This window comes from Passer montanus, unplaced genomic scaffold (genome assembly GCF_014805655.1).
Source record: "Passer montanus isolate IOZ18808 unplaced genomic scaffold, ASM1480565v1 scaffold8, whole genome shotgun sequence".
NCBI lineage: Eukaryota > Metazoa > Chordata > Aves > Passeriformes > Passeridae > Passer > Passer montanus.
Window position 1 is genome coordinate 4,743,838 of NW_024373256.1, and position 24,033 is coordinate 4,767,870.

Consider the following 24,033-nt stretch of genomic DNA (forward strand, 5'->3'; position numbering starts at 1 on the left):
ATGAACCTGTTCCAGGCTACAGATCACTGTGAAAGGCACAGGATGGATGCTCACTGTAGTAATTGAATAGTATATAACGGGCTACAGCCTTTATGGGCTGATTTACATATGAGGTTGGTAAAACTTAATGCAAACACTTGTGGTTTGTGTTATTAGTGTGCGTGGTTCCTCAGTTATTTTTAATGTGTGAGCTACTAGCAAGAGTACAGAATGAAGGAAAGAGCAGAGTTATTTAAAAACCTTTCTGTGCCAGGATATTTAATTCCCAGTGGGTGTATCTCCTCTGTAAGTAACATCAGTATAGGCTGTTTTGGTGACAAGATTCAGATGGGCTCTGACACTCAGACCACCAGGTCATCAACCATAGGAATTATGCATCTGAAAAAACCCAGGAGGGTCAAGGGGGCACACAAATTCTTTCCCATCTTTTCCTCCTACTGTTGCACTTTTGCCACTCTCTGTCTCTCTCTTGGGGACCCTCCTTGGTTAGTTAACTTCCTTCACAGCTTTTCTTGACAAACACTTAAAAACTCTGATGGGACAGGTGGTGGCATTTTGCTGCCTGTGCCCACAGAGTACAGCTCAACTCAGTCCCTCATTCTCACAAGCTTTTAGCCTCCTGGACACCACAAATTACAGCTGAAGAGCTGCATATGCCTGTGGACTGCACCTTTTTCTATTTCTCAGGTATTCACTCTCCCTTTCAAAACTCTCTGAACGCACACATGGGGTTATAACAGCACTTACAGCTCCTACATCCCACCTACTCCTTCCCTTCCCTTCGATGAAACCCTTGGTCCCGTGCACACACTGCTGTGGAGAAGCAAGCAGAGGGGGCTCTTTCTCTACTCACAGCTCGAGGCTTGTTGAGCTGCTGGAAGCAAAGTAGTTGCTGCTGCATTGTTTAAGGCCATGTTACAGCCCTGGCTGTGCGTGATGCAGACACGGGATCAGAGCTGCTATCGAGCAGGGAGAATTTCCCAGGGCTCCAGGCCATCTTGTTTCCTACTTATACAGAAAGTTGCTGTCCCGCAGTGGTATTGATTAGTTTTAAAATAGGAAGGTGATAAATGGAGATTTCAGGTGGTTCTGGTCAATGTGACTGCAAGGGATGGAGCCATTTAAATCGAGTCTGGAATATCTTACCTTACCTCATGCTGTTTTTCTTGGGAGGGATCTAAGAGGAACAGTGTGGTCCTATGGAGGAGGCTTCTCAGCTCTCTTCGCTTGTGCTTTGCACAGGAACCACCTGCATCCTCTTCCTCCAGCTCCTCTCCCCCACACCAATTCCCTTTTTTCTGCAGTGTTTGGGATGCCTGTCACAGCTGCTCAAAGGCTGCTGCATGTCTGAGAGACCAGCCAAGGCTGAAGGTTGCAAATCCCTTGCAGCATCCCCTGGCAGCCAGGTTATAGATCAGGGTTTAAGCAACCTTGGGTCTGTTGTCAATCTGCATGTTCCCCTTTCCTGAAAGAGAATTGGGAAATATTTGTCTGGTTTGAAAATAAGTAAAATTTGTCTTTTGAAATGCTGGCACTAGCAGACAAATCTCTCATTACTCCCCTCCCCTGTTGCTCCCTTGTGTTCCTGTGTTTTTTCAGCTACCATTCCTTCTCAAGAGCTTAGAGACTGAGCACTTGAGAGTTCACTTGAAGAAAGTAATGTACAAAAAACTGGATTTTAATTCATCTTCTGCCTTCAAGTACCTTGTTCTTTGAGGGTGCTTGTTGTACTCTATTTACACATGACTGTTTCAGTGGTGATAATGCTTTGGACTGGCAGCAGCTGCCCAGATGAGAACTGACAGTGCAGCACAGTGACTTACCCACAATAAGAGGAGTTCTCCACCCCCAACCCTGTATCAGGAACACTGGAACAAGTTTTTAATCTCTTGAATGCAAGGGTTGTCTGGTCTCTGTGGTAGCACAAAACCCATCCCTGACAGAAGCCCAAATTAGCAATAAGGTTGTTGCGAGCAAAAACCTCAGGACTCAGACTCTCTTCTTCAGTTATTTATAAATATTTGGTCAGTTAAGCTTGTGAAGTAAAACTTCTATGTAGATGATTATGACGGGGAGAGGCAGGAGAGTAAGCTCAGCAGCAGCAAGAGGAAGATGGTGCCAAAGCACAGCTGGGGATGTGGCTGGGTTATTGGCAGTGCACAGGTCTGGCAGGTGATGCCACTTCCAGCTCTGTTGTGGGTGTGACTGAGTGAAAGTTATCTCAGTGATTCTGTGGAATCTGTAGATAACATCCCTGAAATGTGGTCACTTGTGCTGTGAAGGAGATGCTCAGGCCCTTGGCCACAGCAGTCCCTGTTGACACAATGTGGTTTGGAGATCGCAGAGGGAGGGAAACAATTCTGAAAGGAAAAGGTTTTGCAGTAACAAATTTCCTTTGAGCATCTATTCCACCTGTCCAAATCTACCAGGTTTGGTCTGTTGTCAGATTCTGGCACAGTTAAATTTGCCTGGAGCAGCTCTGGACTTCTTTGGGCACAGCTGGCTGATCTTCACAGAGGTTACATGGGCTGCCCAGCCTGGTAACCCAAAATTTGCTGACCATCTCACCTGGCAGAGCAGCACTCCTTGTTCTTTTCCATTTTTTTCCATAGGAGGCTATCTCATTTTACAGCTTTTGAGAGAGGCAAACACGTTTGTGTGTGGTTTAACTTAATATACAGGCTGCAGAGCTGAAGTGAAGGCACTGATCAGTTCTTACAGTTGAGATAACATTCAGAAAACAAATTAGAGTTTGCGGTTGGTACGGATCCAGGCAGAATTCATAAAATTGAATAGTATTTTCAAGTTGAATGTGGACAAGCTTATTATGGATGCAGAGAAACCAGGCATGTATTGAGGAACTAGAGATATTTGTGGTTTTTTTTTTTTCTTATTAGTATAGAGACACATCCATGTTATGGTCTCCTGTACTGGTAATTTGGGTTAGAATTACTGGCAGGGGTAAGGAGGTACTTGGGGGGAGCAAAGCTGAGAGTAGTGGGCTGGGTTTTCTCTTTTGCAGAAGACCAGTGTGCAGCTGGCTGGTGAAGCTGACTTTCCCAGTGTGGCAGCTCATGATGTTCCAGGTCTTTCCTGAGGGCAGAAGCATAATTTTTTATCTGTCTGAAACTGTGCTTGAGGCACAGGAGGAGCCACAGTCATGTTGTTGTTACTGTGACTCGTGCATGCTGGAGCAGAAATAATATGGGATTACAGGGGGAAACTGTGCGTTTTCAAGGTGTTTGGTTTTCTGCTTCCCTTCCACTCTGCAATCCTTCAGGTGCCCCCCCAAGAGTGCTCAAGACTTGATCTCAGGTGCTGCCTTCACAGGGCAGGTGTGGGAGGTGGGTGGGAGACTGGCAGTGGGATGTTGGGGTGGAAATGGGAGGGATAGTTTGTTAAAGGTTCTTTAATGAGGGTGAACACGTGTGCAGAATGGTTATTTTACAAAGAATGTGTACACGTGGTCAGGGGTATTGTAGATGGAGGTGTGTTTGTCTTTTGTGACTCGTAGAGCTTTCACATCTTAGTCCACCTTTGTTTCTCTCTTCATCATCTCCCAGAAAAGTAGTTCTTAAATTGGCTTTACTCCCTTTAAATCAGGATGGATACTCCCTAATGTAAAGCCTAGAAATAAAAAAAGATGGCAGGTGACTGCCATCAAAAAAATCTGTTTCCATTGTCTGATTTTTTTGACCAAATAACACCAAATAATCCCTGTAATTTTCCAATGAGCTGGATCACATCCGTATGGATCAGCATCTGCACGTTCAAGTTGTCGTTATAACTGTGAGAAAGACATTTCCTTCCGGGGAAAAAAGCACAATTTCAGTGGCTGGGTCTTAAGTGTCATTCTGATTTTCCATCACCTGAGGATTTGAGCAGCTCTGCCGCTCTGGAATATTGAAATGAACATAGATTTGAAAGTATTTTTATATTTAGAGGCATTGATTCTAATATAATTTCTCTACAAATTAAAACTCTCCTTGAAAAAGATTAAACTGTCAGTGATAACATCTAAGTTCTTGTTATGTCTAAGAGGAATAAACGCTGAAGTTACAGAATTGTCTGGAGGCTTATAAAGTAAGAGGGGGAATTAATGATATGAGAGAGAATGGATAAAAGTATTGGATAACACTGTTTTTTGAATTGGGGGAATTGGAATGAGTTGAATTAAGAGGTTTATGGCCAAAAAGAATACCCATTAGTGTGATATAACACAAAAATACAGTTTTAATAGAAATCTGCCCAGTGACTTGTGGTTGCTCCATAGACTCCTTTTAATAAGATATCAAATATTGATTTAAAGACACTAGGTAATAGACAATGTATTGGTTTCCCTGGTTAGCCATCCCTATTAAAAATATATAATATTTCCATTTCATTGGCTTCACCATGAAGTGAAGCTGTCGGGTTCTCTCTATGCTTTTGTTTGCTGCATTAAAGAACCATTTAGTGTCAGATTTCCACCGAAAACCCAGATCAAATTGCTTCTGCCTTCTCCATAGCAAATGAAATAGTTTGATTTCCATTAATTTCTCAGTGGAAGATGTGTTTTTTTCAGACCATGAATCATTCATGGAAATCTTCTCACCACTTTCCTTAATTTTCAACAACACTCTCACGCCTGCACACCTCACCTGGGTGTGCTATCACTGTGGGGGTCTCATCAGTGCTGCCTTCAGGGACAGTATTGTTTCTTCCTACTCAATGATACATAAAGATTCTGGCTGTTCCTTGCTTTTTTTTAATTCCCACAGCATTAAATTAGAGGTAACCCTTGGTTATTAACTGTGGCCTCCTCACAGACACTCTCCCAGAAAGTACCTGCTGTGTTTTGTACCTGAGACTGCTCTGCTCTCTGGGATCTCTCACGGTGCATTTGAATTCATGGGGAATGATTGTCCCTGGCACAATCAGATTTCTGAGCTATCTTTGTGGGCTTTATTGTTTGCTACAATTCTGCCTTTGTGTTATCTGCATATTCTAGTAAGGTTTTATTATTTTCTTATGTATCTTAGAGAATGTGTGCTGCATACAATCGGCCAAAGAAGCAATTCTTGTTGGGAAAGTAACAGTGAAATGTCACTATTAGTTCATCAGCTTTTGGGCCATTTAAAAACTGCCATAGTCTGATTTTGCATCATGCTGGTTTTAAAAGAAAATGCGATTTTGATACCGAGGCAAATATATAACAGAATTCCTATTCTGTTGTGTCAACACAGTTATCTTAGTTAACTAGACTTGAAATCTCTTCAAGTCTGTTTGACAAGACCTGTTTTCCATGAAATTGTGTTACTTGCTTTTTCTGATATTTTCTTCTAATGGACTTATGTATCAGCCCTGTCTTGTGAGTTAAGGAGATTCAGTTTGCTGCATTCTGGAAGCTTCATGAAAAGCGAACAAGGCAGCAGATAACTCGATCTGTATGAGGCGAGCTGGTTAATCTCATTTTTCAGTCTTCACAGTCTATTCACCAGCCTGTGCTGTCTCATTCTGACTGCAGTAAAACGTGCAGATCAATACTGCCAATGGGTGATTAGCAATTTGCAAACTCCAGTAAGTGAATACATCCGAGTCAAGGCTTGATGTTGGAGAAGAAAGTGGAGGAGGAGTGATTGAGTGGGCTGAAATAATGAAAATGGATATTTCCTCTCAAGTGAAATGTAAGCATTGTTGAGCTCTGTTAGGCAAGACGATGGCAGAGATTTGTACTCCTTTCACAGTGATTACAGAAAATAATATTTTTTTCTGAAATCACTAACATCAAATGTGCTTTTCCCTTATCACCCCTCTTGATCTTTTTTTTTCCTCTGCTGTTGACCTGCTGGAGGATAAAAATGTCTAAATGTATGCAACTGAGATGTTTATCATTGTTCTTGAGGCCACTTTTTGCTGGATCAGTCAAATGAATTCCAAGGTGCTTGTCTACTTCTCAGTTTCAGGCAGAAAATCCCTGCTTTCTGTCAGTACAAAATCCCAGCTTTCTGTCAGTATATTCCATACCAAATACAATTTTGGGGTTCTGCTCATGAAAATAACTCAATAAATTCCTTTAGCTTCCTTGGAGACCCTGTACCACCAAAGAGTGCAGCTGAAATAGCAGTAATTTTAAGGTATTAAAACTTAAACAAAACAGTTAACTGAAATATGGAAAAGGACCAGGTAGTTCCTACAAGGAAGGAAAATTGCATTCTCCCTAACAAATGTGGTCTGACCCCTGAAATTCAGGGTGACTCTGTGCTTAAAGATGCCATCTGAAAATCTGTGGTTAGAGAAGTACATGAAGGCTCTCTTTCAGCTTTGCTCAGATGAAGCTGAAAAGATTCCTTCTCATCTGCAGCCAGGCTGTGTTTCCAAGTTATGCATGTGTTGTCTAATTAAAACTTAATGGGAAAGAAGTAACTACCACAGTGCAGGAGCATGTTGTGGGAGCTGTAGTGTAAGGCTGAGCTGCCCTCTCCTCCCTGGATTGTTACATGAAGGCTGGAGAACTGGGTTCTCACTGAGAAACACCAGAAATGTAGAATTTCCCTCAGCCACCATTTTCTTTCATAAAAATGCTGTGATGTATGTTGGCAATGAGGAAAGTGATGATAAAAATCAAAGCCTGAGTTTTTTATACAGCAGGAAGTATTGTGTTTTGAAGGAGGTTTTGTAGGGTCTTAACAGTTTAGAAATTGACCTGGCAGTCATAATTCTGGAAAAACCTGGCAGTAAAATTTAAAATCATTGCCCCTTCACATCTCTGTGCAAAATGTGCTGGTTGCTCTCCAGTCCATTAGCACAGTGACGTAAAACTGGTGAAATAAAATCAAACTGGAGGCAGGACAGTTGTATTTCAGACCATTAAGTCATGCACTGAGGACTGGACAGTTGTGTCTACTAAAGATATTTCAAAGTAAATTCAAATTGGGTTTGGCTCAACTTCACAGCAGTCTAAGCCTGAATAAGGAAAATGTGTTGTTGGGGTTGAAGTGATGTAAGTCAGGTTTAACATGTTTGACAGAGACATTTTGTTAATGGGTTGGTGATCCCACTGTGACTTTATAAAGCATTTTCCCATATCTTTGGTTCAAACTGCATTTACTTGAAAATACATGAATTGTAATTGAAGCTTTGCAGGCAACCAAGAAATATTCTCCCCCAGGGAAAGCCAAGAAGGGAAGTTTAAGCAGATGGTTGTGCTGATGGAAGTCCCCATGTGAACAGTCTCACCCAGCACATGGGGTATGAAATGTTGGGGGATGTAGTTTATGTCACCTACAGAGATGCAGCTGAAATTGTGAAACCTGTTCTCTTGCCAGAGGTGGTTTTCTCTTTTTCATGGGAATAGAAGGGTTTAAACTGAAATTTTGCTCCATTGCCAAGGCTCAGGTGAATTCCTTGTGCCATCTGTGGATGGCTGCTCCTTCTCTCCCCTCTGCTTCGTTTCACCCTGTGATGTTACAGCCTGAAATTCTCCCTTCACAGCCCAGGAATTTACTCCCATGTTGAGACTTTCTGGGTCTTGTCTTGGTTGGGCACAGCACAACCAAGTTACCAGCTCTTGCTTTCTGAGGCCATATGTAACTAGTGAGGGTATTGATTTAGTTTTGATGTGATGTATTTTATAAATATGCATGAGGATTTAGGGTTATTTAACTGTGCTTGTTAATTCTCCTTGCATTGCTGACTCTTCTTGTTGAGGGTTTCTTTGTATGCACAGCAACCTCTTCCATGACAGCCCTGTTCTCACTGCCTGGGACATCTCTAATGTTTGTTAATCCCAAGTCTGTAGAAACTTTTAATATTCAAGGAGTGAAAGGAGACAAAGTGATGCCCTTCTGCACAGGGACCAAGGGAGCAGAGTCCAGCCCTCCAAGGAGTTGGGCGAGGAAACCTGGGGCAAAAGGTAATCATCACAAGGTGGGGAGGAGGAAGGAGATGGAGGAGACCTTTGTCATGCTCCTAGAGAAGGGGGAAAGAGCTCTTTTCATCAGGGATACTACAACTTGTTTGAGTTTAAAAAATAATTAACCTGATGAAATGGCGAAAAGGGAGGGAAAACCAAACATTTGTCTATTTGCCCTGAGGAGATAGAAGAGAATGTACCATCTGAATTGATATTTGGATATTTTAGACAGTCAGATCTCTTTCTTGAGAAAGAGCAGAGAAAACAGAAGAGGGTTCTGCTTGCTCAACACAGGTGAGGGAACCTGCAGTGGCTCCTCATGGTGAATAATGTAAGTGGCTGCATGAATAAGAGGACGGTATTTACATGGGTACATGTTTTTCTGAGATGTTGGAAGCTTTCTCACTTTTCCCTCTATGCACTATCCATTACTAGAGGAATTTCTACCTGTACCTGGTTGGACTTTGAGGTGATATTGTGGAAGATGAGCTCTCCCCAGGGGCAAGACAACCACCACATCAGTGGTAAATGACAGCAACAAAATGAATAAAACCTGGCAGTTGTGCTGTAGCTGCTCTTCCCCTCGGTGTGTGGCAGGGACATGTTTTGTTTTCCTCCTTTTCCCTGTCTGCTTGGCCACAGCAGAAGGTGTGTGGGAGGCGATAACCCCGCGCAGGGAGAGGCTGCACTGAGCTTGTTTAACCTGCAACACATTTGCTGTAAATCCCACTCAGACACTGCCCAGCTGCTTCAGGAGACTGGCAGAAATGAGTCCTCCAAAGCACTTGTGTCTGTCGTGGTTTCTGTGTGATGGGAAAGGGAACCTGACTTGCTCTTTGAGTGGAAACGTTGAGGCAGGAATGTTGAGGCAGGAATTCTGGTCATGGTGGTGGGTTAGCTCAGGGGGGCAGCCAGGGCTGAGGGTGCTCATTCATTCACTCAGACACAGTAGGTTTGCTTTGAACCCTGCCAGGTTGGAATTAGACGTGCAAGGACATATAATAGCACTTTTATATGCATTAAATTACAGGATCAAAATGTCCTGGTGCTCTTAAAGCCTTTAGGAGATTCAGCATTGCTGTTGTGGTTGACCTCAGCATCCAGCATCCACACCTCTGCCATGTGTTTGCTGTACAAGTATAAAATGTGATTGACAGCACTTCTTGTCACTTGTTTTTCAGGCTTTTATGTGCTCAGATGAACTTTGATGCTTCCATGAAGGCTTTTACATAATTTTTAATTATGCATCTTTCTTTTTATATCAGATAGTATCTTAAAAAAATACCCGTAGAGGTTTTGCTTTTTGCTAATGAGATCCATTAACTGGAAAATCCTATTACATTGCAGTTTCACTTTGCTTTATAAAGTCTTGAAAGCAGGACCTCTGCTGTCATACTTCATTCTGACTCCTCCCTTCCTATCTGGATACTGAGGGTCCTGGTCTAGCAGAGCCAAATTTGTGTTGTTTTTCTCCTCTGGGATCTCTCCTTGCCGTTCCATCTGAATTCATAACAAAGTAGAGCTTTACCAGGAAATGCAGAATTATGGAGGCATTAAAGCAAGATTTATAAAGCACTGTCAGGAAGGAAAGCTTTGAGTGCCTGAATATCTGAATTGGAGTGAATACTACAAAAAACCCTCACTTCAAGTGTCTCCTGTCTTTCTGGTCTACTGAACAGTAGCTGTATGTGCATGTTGCAGAATAAAAAAGAGAGCAGCAAAGAAACAGTTAAACTTTTTGGTAAACTGTGTGTGCTTCTCTTGAAAACCTAGATTTGGTCTGACACCTCTCAACAATATTCTCAACCAAAGTTACTTGATTTGTATGGGAAAGTTGATAGAATGTTTTTTTGAAATTCAGATCTGTGAGAGCCAGCATTTCTCACCATATAAAGTTAAGACTTATCTCTGAAAAGGAATTTTTATAACTCACACTATAAGCTCTTTGGGGCTGTTTTCAGAACCTGTGTGCTTTTTATTTTCAGTGTCTTTATCAGAGGTTTTTGAACCAGCACAGGTCTCCTCTGCACTCTACTAGACTGTAAATAATAGCAACTTTTTATGGACTTTGTTCTCAGGAAAGACAGGAATCCTTGACTTGAAAAAACTAGTGTAGAAACCCTGGAATTCAAGTCTCTAGGTGGTAACAAACCATGCTAGAGCAGACTATGATTTTCTTCCATTTCAATAAAAGGAAGAGCAGCAATTGAAAAGGACAGTGAACATTTGGATGCATTTTTTCTTTTAGATTATCCCAGCTTCATGCCATTCCATGACTCTCTGTCCTGACTCTTAACCTTCTTGTCACGTTTGTTTGCATCCCAGACCTCATCTGAATGCCTCACTCAATGCAAATTACAGTCTTGCATCCTCCAGGGAAGAACACATTTGAAAGAGATACAGAAAACAGATCTCCTTTTAAAACTGTACCTGAAGGGCTTCCACACCACTGCTAAGACATTTTATTTTATTACTCCCATTGTAGCAGTGTCCAAAATGTGTTACATGTTGTACCCAAAGATATGGTCTGGTGTTAGAGCAGTGTGATTAGGGTGATTAGAGCTTTTTTTGTCTGTGATACAGCCTAACTCCAGCCACCTCCCTGTCTCATTGCTAATTTGCTGTAGATGCTGCGGTGAGAGAGGCCATAGGGAGGAATATCAATGAGTGTGGATAGTGTGGAAGATCTGCTCAGGAAGGAAGAGAAAAACCCCTGAAGCAGTCTTTGTGGGAGGAGCAGCTGTTCCAGGTGGCCTTGCTTAATGGAGAGGGGAAGGTGATGTGGGATTGCTCACTGCTCCCCAGAGCAAGATGTGGAATCTGTTGTTCTTGGTGGAGGAGTTACTGGGGGTGAAAAGGCATAACACAGAGTCCTCACTGTTCTAGAAATGACTGACGTGGGTGTTCAGGAAGCTGTTCTTGGTGGAGGAGTTACTGGGGGTGAAGAGGCATAACACAGAGTGTCCTCACTGTTCTAGAAATGGCTGACGTGGGTGTTCAGGAGGTCAGAGGTGAAAGGTTGCCTGAATCAAGGTGTATGAACAAGAGGTAGCATCACCTGGGCAAGGAGAAAGATCTTCCTGTTTTGCAGAAGAAGTAGCAGGTGTTGTGCTAAGAACTGGCTAAGATAACGATGGAAAGGTTGCCCAAGTGAATTTCTGCTGCCAGGTTTCAGTGTTGTGTGTGTGCAGATGCACAAAAAAAAACAACACGAAGAGAGAAAAAGGGTAGGGAAGCGCCATGAGACCTGGTGGGAACAAATGAGCCTTTTCCCAACATCCAGCACCTTCTGTTTTTCATTTCCCCCCCCACAACTGTTTCTGATGTCAAGCATGCACATACTGGCAAAGCTACAAGGAGCAGGTGGTGGTTGTTGCCTGTTTGTTAGTTTGCTTTGTCTCATCTTTGCAATCCATTTTTGTTAATACAGCTCCTGTTCCACAGACTTTAAAGATCCCTTGGTGTGGTTATCTTGTGTGACAGAGGGAGCTGGGGCTGGTGAGCGTGCTGTGCTTTGTGCACTGGGTACAGAGGGAATTCTTTGGGATGCAGTTTACTTTGGGTATTACTCTAATCACTTTAACAAGCCTGAGCAAAGAAACAAAAAGAACAAAACCAAGAAACAGAATTTCCATTAAAATGGCATTTCCTGAGGTGGGATTAAGCTTTCTGAGGCTGCCTTGTACTGGTACAGAAATGCCTCCAATAGCCTTTTGTATGAGAGAGTTGAGTAACCAATTTTATATTTTTTTAAGCTGTTAAAGTTAAAATTTAGGAAGATCAGGAGAAGCTGCCCACCTGAATAGCCAGGCAGACTCTATTTAATAATCTACTACAACAAGAGCTGTAGTTGTTGGGGACCTTGCATGTGCCTTTCAGGTGATAAATTCCAATTTTGCCTTCCTGCTGTTTTTTTCTTCTCCATCTTTGAGTGAAATTTCGCATGGGTATTGATGCAGGACTAACAGCAGACAATTCTTGACATAAATGCTGAGCCATTAACTGTAAGCTGAAGATAAACACATTCAAAGGCAACTTCTAATGATATGTGACTTGTCTGCTTTCATAATTCAGTGGAAGCAACGGGGTGTTCATTAGCTGTGTGCAAAGCCTGTGTGGCTGTGTTTACCCACAAATACCACATGTTTGCAGTGAAGCCAGACAGTCATTCCAGAAACCTCAAGCCTTGGGAAAGGCATGCTTGAGCTGTGTAAAGGATCCATAGTCAGGAGGAGGCACTGAATCCCAAGAATAAACCTGCAGGTTCCCAAAAGCAGTGTCAGCTATTCTAGCATGAGAAAGCTGGATTTTGCAAGAATTCTGTAGCTGAAGCCTGACACAGTGAAAGACCAGCCAGAAACCTTGAATAAAATTTTGTCCCATTTTGTCCTATCTTTGGGGGATTCAAGACGTGCCACCTCTGTTTAAGTCCAGGATTTAGCAAAGTGTACCACCAGGCTGTGCCAGCAGTGAAGTACCATCCTCTGCTCAAGAGTTCAGAAGTTCAGTTTTGGACATTGACCACCTGCTTATACCCAATTACCTGCTGTGTGGTAGTGTTTACAATTTAAGCTGCTCTTTTGCCTACAAGAGGTAGTAAATGGAAGCAAGAGCATTCCCTGGCCAGTTGGATGCTTTTCAAACACGTCTCTTCCACCATCCCCCCAACTGATGCTTTATGTTTTATATTTGTACATAAGAAACTTCCCATCTGTCTCCTACAGCTAGATGCAGTCTTTATTTCAACAATTCTTCCAAGGTAACTACTGACCCATTTAAAGCTGATTTAATCTACTAAGCTCCTTAAACAATTTCTATTTAAGTTCTCCAATACAGAATAACCTGTCCCAGTCCAGAAACCTTGGAGATTTCTCTCTTAAGAAGTCACCATGGGAAGAAATTCCTTAGCTCAGGAGGCTGCAGTGCTTGGATGGCTCTCACTGTGCACGAGAGTCGTGTGAGGAGGAAATGGTCCTTTCTTTGAAGAGCTTCCAATCCCCAGCCTTTTCTCAGCAGGGCCAAGCACAAGCTGTTGTATTGCCAGCCAGCAGTGATTAAGCTCAGCTGTCCATATGCTCCACCAGAATTTATTGTGCTGCTCAGAAATCACAATCTTTTAAGGCTGATAGATACCAAGACTGAAAAAATGAGGTACTTAAGTGCATGTCAGCCCCATCTATGGGTTTTGATAATTTTGCTTGCCAAAGTGTTTAACAGAAGGAGCTTGTGAGGATGTGAAGTCAGCTGAAAATCCTTCACAGTGTCTGCTGACATTGTATCCTGACAGTCAGTGCCTTTTTTTGGGATGTATGGACTTTTTAAGTTTCATTAGTGATGTTAGATAAACATGTTCACACCAATGGAGATTATTCCCTTTGCTAGAAGCTCTACCTTCTGATCAGAAATGCCTGCAGCAGATGAACAAACCTTAAATGGAGTTGTTAAGCACTGAATGTTTCATCAAATGTAAAGTGGTCCACATGGTTTTAAGTACTTTATTCTTACCTGTGTGCCTGTGAAAGTGAGTGGAGTAGAGAGAAAAGCTTTTATAGCTCCTGGAGAAAGACATCACTGAATTGGGACTGTGCAGTTTTCAAACAACCAGGAGGAGAGATGCCAAAATAAGTTCATCCCTTTTCAAGGTGCTGTCACTGGCAGCTTTCATTGTTCTTCTAAACAACTCCTCTTCTAAAGAAAAAGTTTCTGTTTTTCAGAGATTAAAGCAGTCCTGTCTTCATTCATTTCTTTGGCACTTGACTGATCCTTCCCTAATGGGCAGATTACTTAGGAAGTTTTTGAGCTGTAATTTCAACACGTAGACCAACATGCTGACTGTTTGGTGATAATATAGTTTTAAAAAATGACACATAGCATCAGCACAATTATCTCCCTGGGGTGGTTTTTTTTTCAAGCTGGAAGATGGAAGTGAGAGGGGAGGCAGCAACATCTGACTTGAGCTTGTACCTCAGTTCTAGATGACAAATTGGCCCTGTTGCAAATTCTTTTTTCCATAGTCTTTTGTCAGAAAGTTTATTGATAGCCAGAGTCTTACTAAATAGTTCTGCCAGAGTGTGCTTGGAACATACTGCATTAAGCCAATATTTGTGTGTGGCATCTGCAGAGTTTGTCTCACACTGTGACTCCACAATTGGGACAGCAGCAATGGGGTGGTTCATGAGAGAGTTTCCCCTGTGGAAACCCTGGGGCAGATATGTGGAAGGCTGATGATAATACATCAAAATGACATTATTCCACAGATTGTGGACCGTATTAACACGTGAAATCAACAAATCATTTCTATAAAATATCCAGTGCCCTTCTGAAAGCCAAAAAACCAAGGTTTTGCTGCCTTAAGCACCAAATCAGCTAGTTAACATCTTGCTTTCCAGGAATGAGTAATTCACTTTAAGTGCCAACCAGGTTTGGTTGCAATCAATCAAGGTATTTATTGCTTCGCCCTAAATTGAAGCTCTCTGTACATTTTTCTGACAAATCTGAATTACTTGTTCAATGTTATTTCTGAAAAGAAGAATCAATGAATGCCAGCAGTTCTCTCTAGTCCAAGTCATTTACTCTTCAGAATCTCTACAATTTATGGTTTTTAAGGTAAAATTTTTGGTATTTTAAGGTTTTTAAGGTATTGGAAAACAGGGGTAAAGAGGGAATGCTGCTGAGAAACTGGCAGCAATGTGTTATCTTTGCTCTCTGAGACACTGGCCATGATGTGCTGATGAGCAAAACAAGCTACCAAGTTACTGCTGAATGAGCCAGGGATGGGATGCCTTTCCACCAGAGCTCTGTAGGTCACACATCTATTGCATGGCCCAAATGTCCCACATTTCCTTCTGAAGGCACCACGAGTTTAAGTGGATTTGGTCAAACCTCACATTCAGGCCAAGTTTCCAAACCTGCAGCACGATTTTCACGCTTCTTGGAGAAACCAGGGATACATTACTGTTTGTTACAAGATGGTTTTTAACTCTGCTAAGCAATACCTCCTTGCATGTGTTGGTTCAGCACAGAAGCAGCATCTGGAGCTGTGCCTGGGCAGCTGTTTGGGGAGTCCCAGCTCCTGTTCAAGGAACGTGGCTGTCTCTTCAATGCCTGCCTTTCAAATGCCACTGTTTGGTCTTCCTCTTCTGTCACCCAAGATTAGAAATTATTTTCTAAATGGGAAAATCTGTTTTAGGTCTTCTTTCGCAGTGCCTGAAACAATTCTCCAGGCTTCTGCTGCACAACTGAAAGAACAAAATTATGATCAGTAAGACTAATTTATTGTAGGTGGAAGTGCAGTTGACAGAGAAAAACAGCAATTTACATTTTCCAGAACGAAAGGGATTCCAGGAGGATGTTGTTTGCTTTCTTCCCTGGTTTCCTACCAGCATAAGGGTTTCATGTCCATCAAATGCTAGTGAGATTTTAATGCTGCTTTCCTGTCTCTTATATTTAGCAGTTTCCATCCATGGATCTTCATAGAGCCAACCCTAAACCACTCTTTTTCACAGCCCAAAGTCACTCTCAACCTTCAGAAATTTGGAAAAAACACTCCAAATGTCCCAAGCTGTGATACGGTTTTGACTTTCTACATTACCTAGACATCCCTTTCATCAGACACTGCCTCTGGTCTGCACCGTTTCCATGGAAAGCTTCCTGCATTTATTTGAAACTCCAGACAGTGCCAGTAAATTTCCTGGAGACTGCTTGGTATGACTGAGGGGTGGCAGCATGGTCTGGTGGTGAGGAGGAGCAGCTCTGAAGATGTGTTTTCTTTTCTGCCATGCTGCTGAGGAACCTGGAACCAGAGACTGCATCTTTCCATATCTGCACTTCCCTCACATACTGCACCTTCAGGCTTTGTTGTCTGCTTTTTAGGCTTTAAATGGCAGTTTCCTGTGGGGTTTGTACAGGACCTGGCATGCTGGGATCCCTGTCTCACTTGGTTTCTTTCAGGCATTGCTATAATATAAACCAGCTGCACTAATATTTTAGCTGTAGGGAGAAATGTACTGGTTTGATGTGTGCTGTGTAGAAGAAAGAGAAAGCTGCTGCCCCTAGCCCAAAAATGTGAGTAGCATAGCAAATATATTAGTGATCTCCCAGAAATGTTAAATTAGATGGATTCTGCTACTGCCTTCGTTGCACTGTGAGCTTTTAAGAGATTCTCTTGTCTCAGTGAAGCTTCAGACTGATGTGCTGAGGAGAGCTGGTGAATCCTGAAAATAAGGCTGAGTCCTGGTGATGAGTTTTAGAGCAAGATTTTTCAAGGGGGACATGCTATGAAAGGAGAGGATAAATGGTCTGAAAGATCTGTAAGAGCCAAAGCACTGCAGCTTCATCGATGATGGGAAAGGGTAAATAAGCTGCAGAATAAAAAGATTGGTGCAGTGTGGGTTACAGCAGCCCTAGCAGGGAGGGAGCAGCAGCCCCAGGTGTGCAAGGCTTTCCTCACACAGGGATCCTGCTGCTGTGTCTGCAGCAATGGATCCCTGCACTGCAGCTGGAGTGGTGCTGGCAGCCAGGACGAGGAGCTCTGAGCTCTGCCTGACCTTGGCAAGGGAGACAGGGCCAGGGCCTTCCCAGCTGGTCAGAAGCACCAGCAGCTGCCCAAGGAAAGCTGGGATCCACAGCTGACACTGGAGCATCCTCCTACCTGCCAGAGTACGCTCTGTTGCAAACTTTGGACTTGAATCTCTTCCCTTGAAAGACAAACACGAGAGTGAGGAGTGCCCTGACCTGTCTGGAGGAGTCCTGGAGTGCAAATAGCAGGAGAAGGTAACAAGCTGAGTGTACAAGCACAGTGTGTGCTGGGGAAAATATATCTAATGAGCTGGTGTTGCAGCTGTCTTCCTTCTCCCTCTGTTTGACATCTCCAAGGTGCTGTTTGTGTCGTTCAGCTCTCACCTGAATTTCTTTTGATCAAGGCTGATGGTGGGATTATTTCTTCTTTTGGCCTGAGTTACTTGATTGGCAAGGGAGATTTGTCTCCATAGCCGGGCTATGGAGATGGGGTCACAAAGCCCTGTTGCTGTGGGGCTGCAGGGCAGTACAGGTGACCTCCCAGGTGTTCCTGAGGTCACTGAAGTGAGGCTGGGCAGTAGGAGAAGGTGCATCACCTGCTCAGTGTGTGCCCAGGGGTTGGGAGACCACATACTCCTGACTGGGGACTGCAAACACCTGGGAAGAGGACCTGAAGTTTCCATGCCTGAGGCTTCCCAGCTCCCTGGACTGAGCCTTTGGCCAAGGGCAAACCTCTGGGAGTTCCTCCCACCCCTTCGTGGCCTGGGACATACACTTGTGATCTCCTTTCTCTGTAACTTGCACTTACACTGTGGAACAGTGACTCTCCTAGCCAGATGCACAGCTGTGGTCAAACTGGTTTCTCAGAGTGGTGATGAGGAACCACCACATCCCTCTTTTATTTCTGGGAGGAAAATCCCAGAAGAGCACCTTTGACCACAATGATATTTATTCTGTTATTCTGTGAAAGCTCACAGATTTGTCCATGCTCTCCAGCACTCTTCCAGCAACCAGAGATGCTGGAGGATTCTCACATGTCCTGCCCTGGCATGGCCCAGTTATGGAGCTGTTGTCCTTCAATTTGTCAAACCCATTTTTGGTGCTGTTTTGTGTCTGTTGCTAAGCTCTGGGGCAGTGAGTTTCAGCAGTCCACTGCCTGATGAAGGACTTCACATTATGAGAATAGAGATTATTAAAAAAAAAATGTTTGGGAGTGGGATCTTCTGGGGTCTCTTACCAGCAATGACCAGCAGTGCAGAATGAAGTCACTCTCTGCTCTGGTTTGCATGGAAAAAAACCCACATAAAGTTCTGTCACGTCTTTAATGGAAATGAAATGATAAAATTGGGATAATACCTACCTCATGCTGCTCTTGAGGGTTAATTAATGTTTACAAAATCACTTTAGGTCCCGAGATTTAATTGAAGGAAAAATATTACCATATAAAATAGCTTTTTATGCAGGCACTGCTATAGGGTTTCAGCTGGGCAGAGTGCCGTGGCAGCCAGCGTTAGCACATGTTTTACTACATTTATGGTTGTGAGGCTTCCTGTAGTTTATATGAAAATTGTCTCTCTGAAATCACAAATGAAACATCAGTGTTTTCCTCTCTCTTTGAAAGAATATTAATTTGCCATCTTAGGGCTTGACTGACTATTTAAGCTGCTGTAAATACAATTCTCCTTTGAGAAAAAAGGAATGGAATATCTGCTCCCTTGCTTGGATGAGCTGATACAACTTGCTAATGCCTCCACCTTTGGATGCCATGGATGCTGCTGGCTCATATGAGCAATAAATCAGGCTGGCACTGGGTGTCCTGCTGTAGTTTAAGGGTGTGTTTGGGTGCTCATTATAATCTCCTGCTATCAAGAGATTTTAAATACAGCTATAAAACTTCATTTCTGGAGTTAAATTTGACTGTGGAAGTGTCAGCCAGGGAATGAGTTCTGTTAAGTGGGGTGTTTTGGTGGGTTTTTTTTCGTTTGGTTATTTTTTGTTTGTTGTTGTTTCTTTGCTTTGTTTCAACCTTTGTTTCAGGGGTTTTTTAAAGATGGAATAGCAAGAGAAGGAGAAACAACACTGGGCTTGACTGCCTTCAACCGTTGTAATAAAGCCTTGTCACTGCATAAATGTCACCTTATTTCTGCTGTAACATTTTTTTATTTCACAGAGTGATACAGGCCAGGTGAACTTGGAGGTTGGATTGGTTACCCAATGTGCTTTTGTTGTTTTTTTTTTCTGCCACCCAGGGTGACTACGACCCCAGCAGAACCAAAGTTCTCCATTTCAGCATGAACCCGATGAGTTTGGCCAAGCAGCAGCGCAAGGAGGAGCAGCAGCAGCTGCAGGAGGAGTGTGAGAGGCTGCGGGAGCTCGTGCGGGTGCTCAAAGGAGGCGGCTCCATCTCTGGGAACCTGGAAGGAGTTGGGGCTTTTCAGTCCCCACAAGAAGTTGCAGGTAGGCTGCTGGCTTCTGGTCCTGGGGATGCATTTATTCATCCGTGTTGCCAGAGGAACTGAGCGCAGAAGCAGATGGAGGCATGGCAGACAGTGTGCTTGATGGAGTGGTTATATGGAAAATGAAAAAAGCTGGGTTGATGCAGCAGAGAGTGGATGTGTGGTGGCAATCCTGTGGCAGTGTGGTAGAGGGTGGGTGGTAAGGCTAAATAATAATAATTCATATCATTTGCTCATGATGAATGAAATACCAATACAGCAGCCTTCATAGGCTGGTGCTGCCGACAGAGTGAAAGGAAATATTTCCTTCCTTTCAGGGCTGGTTTAGCCCTTGAGGTAGCACAGACAGCAGGAAATAACTTTCATAGCTGCAGGGAAGCAAGTGGTTGAAATCTTTTCAGACCTGGCTTAAAACAAATTAATATTGTTTATCAGTGTATATGTGCCCCATTAATCACAGCTACATTCAATACTCCATGAAAGCAGAGTACATCTTTCACTGAGCTAAATACGTTTCACAGAATCTGTGGCACTCCAGTACAGTCTGTCTTCCTTTCACATACTTGAGTGAGACTTTTTAGTACAGCAACCCCAAAAATCAGCACCTCCAGACATGCTCTCAGAATCTGAAAATCAAGGTGGGGATATCAATAAAGCCTAACCCATCACCTGTAACACTGTGAGGGACCAGGCAGAATCAAGTTATGCTGAAAAGCCCAGGAGAAGTTACTGCTGTAACTCTCTCATGGCCTTAGAACAATTTGTTAGACAAGAGAAAAATGAAAGGGAACTGAAGGTCTGTGTGGAGCAAACCTGGTGTGTCCCAAATGCACCTACATGGTCAGTGTCTGGAGGTCAGGATCCTCCCTCAGATGAGACTGAAAGATCCGAGCTTTTCCCAAAGGTCACAAGTGCTGGAGACTTCAGACCCACAAAAGGGCAGAGCCCTGGTTTAAAGAAAGTGCACAGAAGAAAACATCTTTCTCTGTTATGAAACCGAAATTCTCAGAAAGTAGCTTGTCTGCTTTCCCATCGCTCAAACAATGGCACTTTATTACTGCTGAGAATGTGTTTGTTCCAGCACCTCATAGTGGATTATGGTACTACACAGCCTTAAAAATATGATGGTGAGAAGTGCAGATGGGCTGGTTTATAAAGTGAAGAACTCACTGCATGTTACAAGTAAGTGACAGTTCTGTCACTCCTGTTAGTGGATGCTCTAACAGATGCCTAAGCATGAAACACTTGGCAAACATTAAAAAAAGCTATTGTCTGTAGGAGCTTCCAGTCTCAGACCCCCAGTGGGCATTTCCTGGGGAGAGCTCTTGCATTGCAATTGCAGTTTGAAATGCACTGTGTTTTAGGTGTTTAAATTGCAGTAGATAATCTGCCCAGTGCCCTTGCCTGTCCTTATGCCCTGAGTACCAGGCACATCTGGTGCTGCAGGTCCAGGGGCTGCAGTGCCCAGGGAGGGCAGGGGTGCAGACGTGGGGTCAGCCCTGTGTTTCTGTCGCTAATGGATGAACCTCTGGGGTATCATCTGCAGTAATTAGACCAACTCTTCTGGGGGAATGTGCTCCTCACGTGTGCCTCCTGTCATGTGCTGGAATTATTATTCTGCTGCCTTTCTGTGCAGCTGCTTTTAGCTGTTTGTGAGGTGCCTCTGTGCTGGGATGTTACCAGGTTTGTCGTTAGCTCAGAAGGGATGCATTTTTAAAGCTGTTTTCTCTTCTGCCTTTGATTCCAACAGGAAAACAAACAGCTCACTGGGTTTCAGGGTATTTCCAGCCTCATGTATGTGATGCTTTTTTTTTTTTCCTTTTACCCCAGTCCCTAGCTACATCATTCTGACTTCTGGTAACCAGCTCAGATGGAAGAGAGCATCAGGTTCAGAACTTAGAAGGGTGGGAAGTACTTCAGTGTCATTTACCAAAGTCACAGGAGGGCCCTTTGGATTCTCAGAGTGCTTATAAGTGCATCTGGAAGTGGTTCTTGTAAACAAAATGGGAAAAAGCTGTTGAAGGCTGGAGCAGCCCTGTGGATGACTCTCTTTGAGTACAGGGTGCAGGTATAGGAAGGCAGGTTATGTGGAAAGATCTTGGGCATTTTTTCTTGTAGTTCATGTGCTTGTGTGCATCACTGTCATGCACAGGGCACATTGTCATAAATGCACCTAAGCTCTCATTTCTGCTGTGAGATCATTCAGCAGCATAGTCAGATGCAAATGTTGGGAGGTGAAGAGATGCTGAGGGTGTTACAGTGCTGACCACAAGGTTACTGGGTTATTCTGAGCTGGCTTTAAAATTAGCCAGGTGAATGCCAGATTTGGCCTCCTTGCTGGAGCAGGGAGAGCTCCCAGTGGGTTTGGGGGCAGCTGATCAGTTGTGCTGTGCAGGCTGCATCCATTCCTGCATTGACTCCATCCTGCATCTGCAGTGTGGATACAGCAGCTGTTCAGCAGTGGCTCAACAGCATGGATTCGTGTGGCCAGAAAACTCACACTGTCTCCATAAGACATGGAAGATCCAGCTTTTGCTGTTTTCTTAGCTCTGCCCACAGGAACAGCTGCCACATGCCTTCTGCTTCAGTGTATTTTCAAGGTGTGAAGTGGGGAGCGTGTGGCAGAAACTCCCTCTGCTTTGTTTGTCACTGTCCAATTGGCTACCCCAGGGAGGGAGGTTTGTTGTGCATGATAAGGGAGTGGATTTCTGTGAGCTTTGTGAAGCTGTTTCTGTACAAAAATAACAAGAATTGGAGTTTTTCTTGCACCCCTCTCTGTCAGCTGCAGTCCCCATCTGTTTATCTTGCTCATTCGTGTGATACACACAGGAGGCAAATTCACTTCTCTGAGCTTTTGAGGTGGGAGGTCCCTGGTGTCAGAGTAGAATGGGATGAAGAGAGAGCAAGGACAGAGTAGAAAGAGTGTGGATAAAAGCTGGGAGGACAACAGAGGTCATATGTAAGTTTGCATTTTGCCTTTAGACAGAAAGAGGTAAATGTAAGATTTTATTGTCCTGTTTTGCCATATAACCTGACTGGCTGCTTGGCGAGGTGAGGGATTTGGGTGGCCTCCAGCCAGCCAGGTTTGATGCATCCAGCAAGCTCATGTGGTATGCAACAGCTATGCTTATGGTTCACAGAATTGTAATTATACCAACCAAAAAAAGGCATTAAGGACAATGATGTTGATGGTTTTGATAATTATGTATTGGCCATTGTTAAATCCCTTCATTGGACTGGAGTGCAGCACATTTCTTCTGATTGTATTTCCGACTCCTGCGTAGGTAATAAGAAAATTATTACTGTGGACGTTAAAGCTCATTAAATGTGACTCTATTAAAAATCAAGGTTATGCTGGACTTTAAATCTCTTTGAGCATAACCGCTGGAGGCTGCAGCATAGCCTGGCAACTTGCCACGTGGTTCAGTGGCCCTTTCCTCTCATTTGTGCTGTAATAGTCTCTGTTCAGATGGGGACCTATGGAGAGCTATAACAACATCCTGTCCTTTTCCAAAATCCAGATGGGCAGGGCTGTGGGTGCCTCACTCGGGGTGTGGGCTGGAGCTCTGTGAGTGTTGTGCTCCTCTGCTGGGTTGTGTAAGAACAGGGAGCACCAAGGTCAGACAGCCATCTGGGGAGAGGCTCCGAGTCGTTCTGCCTCAGAAACAGGGATGCAGATTGTGACAGCTTTGGAAAGGTGGCACAGGGCATTGCTGCACAGATCTGAAATCTGTTCCATTTCTGCATTTCTCTTTCCCATGCTCTTCATACCTTCCCTCCACTGCCCCTTCTATATTTCAGTCTGCATCTTCTACTTTTTTTTCTTCCATCTCCATAGTTTTTCCTATTTTTTCCCATTTCTCTCCAGGCCATTTCTATTTATATCTTTCTTTTTTTGCCCTGTGGGGTTCTGGTAGACCTCTTGATTTCTGATACTGCTAGAGATGGATTTGGGTCTTAGTTGCAAGCAAGTATGTAGGTGGCAGCTAATGGGGAGCTGGAGAAGTAATGACTTGTAACAAAGCATAGGTAGAAATGGTTCAGATGCTCCTTATCTCCATTTGTGTTCCTATCTTAAAGGTAATGTATCTGAAGGTAGGAATGGATGATCCATGGAAGCTGGTTCCTGACTAAAAGAATGCAGTAATGCAAATTTTCCTTGAGCTCTCATGATTTATTGCTATCCCGTAGCTGCACCAGAGTGTTCCTTTCTTCATGCAGCTTCTCCCTGTGAGAAAGAGGAAAAGTGCTTTTAATATTCTTTCTGGTGAGAGAGAGGCTGGCACCCCTACCAGGAAGGAAGATGGGGAAATCAACTCTGATTTCAACCATCTGTGGAGAACTTTGGAACTATTTTCTGGAGCATAATCCCACCGAAAAGAAAAGCTGTTCTTCCATCTCAATGGTTTCAGTGTCCTTTTCCCCTTGATAGGGAACAAGTGGGAAAGGGGGTCTTTGGTGAAGGACTGGAGAATCTCACTCTGAGGCAGGTGTTTGGCCTTAACACAGATGCTACACCTGGCATTCAGCAGGGGCTGTCCCCAGCATCACAGCCATGCCAGGGCCTTGTAAAATCTATTTAATTGGATTTAAATTGGGTAATGAATTAATATTAAAATAATCTAATCTTGTTGAAGTGACAAGCCAGAGACGGTAAAATTTGTCATTGTCCCAGTGTGCTTGTGCTTCTGATGAATGTGTTTCTGAGTACAGAAGGTGACAAAAAAGGAGCAGATGGAATTTAGAAGTTGCTGTTCTCCATCCACAGTTGTCTGAGCTGTTGGTGTTTGGAAGCCTTGGTGCTTCCTGCCATCTGTGTAGGGAATCCACACATGATGAGGTCTGCACCTGTGAATGAGACCTGAGTCCCCCTGATGGAGGATCCTTCCCTGACCTCAGCTGCTGGTGGGTGCACATGTGGCAGAGCAGCCTCCACTCCTCATTTTGTGCCAGTGGCTCCCAGCATCCCACTGGTCAAATGGGCTTGGGCCAGGTGAGTGCACAGAGGGCAGCTCTCCTTCAGTCTCCTCCTGAAGCACAGGAAGGATTCATTAGGTGACCCTTCTGTCACTTATGTTTAACCTGCCAGCTCCCCTTCACTCATACTGAAGGAATTGCCTTTGTTCTAAAGATACACAAAGGTCCAGGGCATTTGCTGCCTTCAGA

At 43.7% G+C, this 24,033-nt stretch overlaps 1 protein-coding gene across 5 annotated transcripts in view; it reads left to right on the plus strand.

Moving 5' to 3' along the window:
* Positions 1–24,033, plus strand: part of MAD1L1 (mitotic arrest deficient 1 like 1) — a 350,640-nt gene that overhangs the window by 208,315 nt on the left and 118,292 nt on the right. For all 5 annotated transcript variants that reach the window (XM_039732446.1, XM_039732448.1, XM_039732449.1 and 2 more), the window contains one exon: positions 18,661–18,868. In XM_039732446.1, the coding sequence (XP_039588380.1) occupies positions 18,661–18,868 (208 nt within the window). The remainder of the gene's footprint in view (positions 1–18,660; positions 18,869–24,033) is intronic.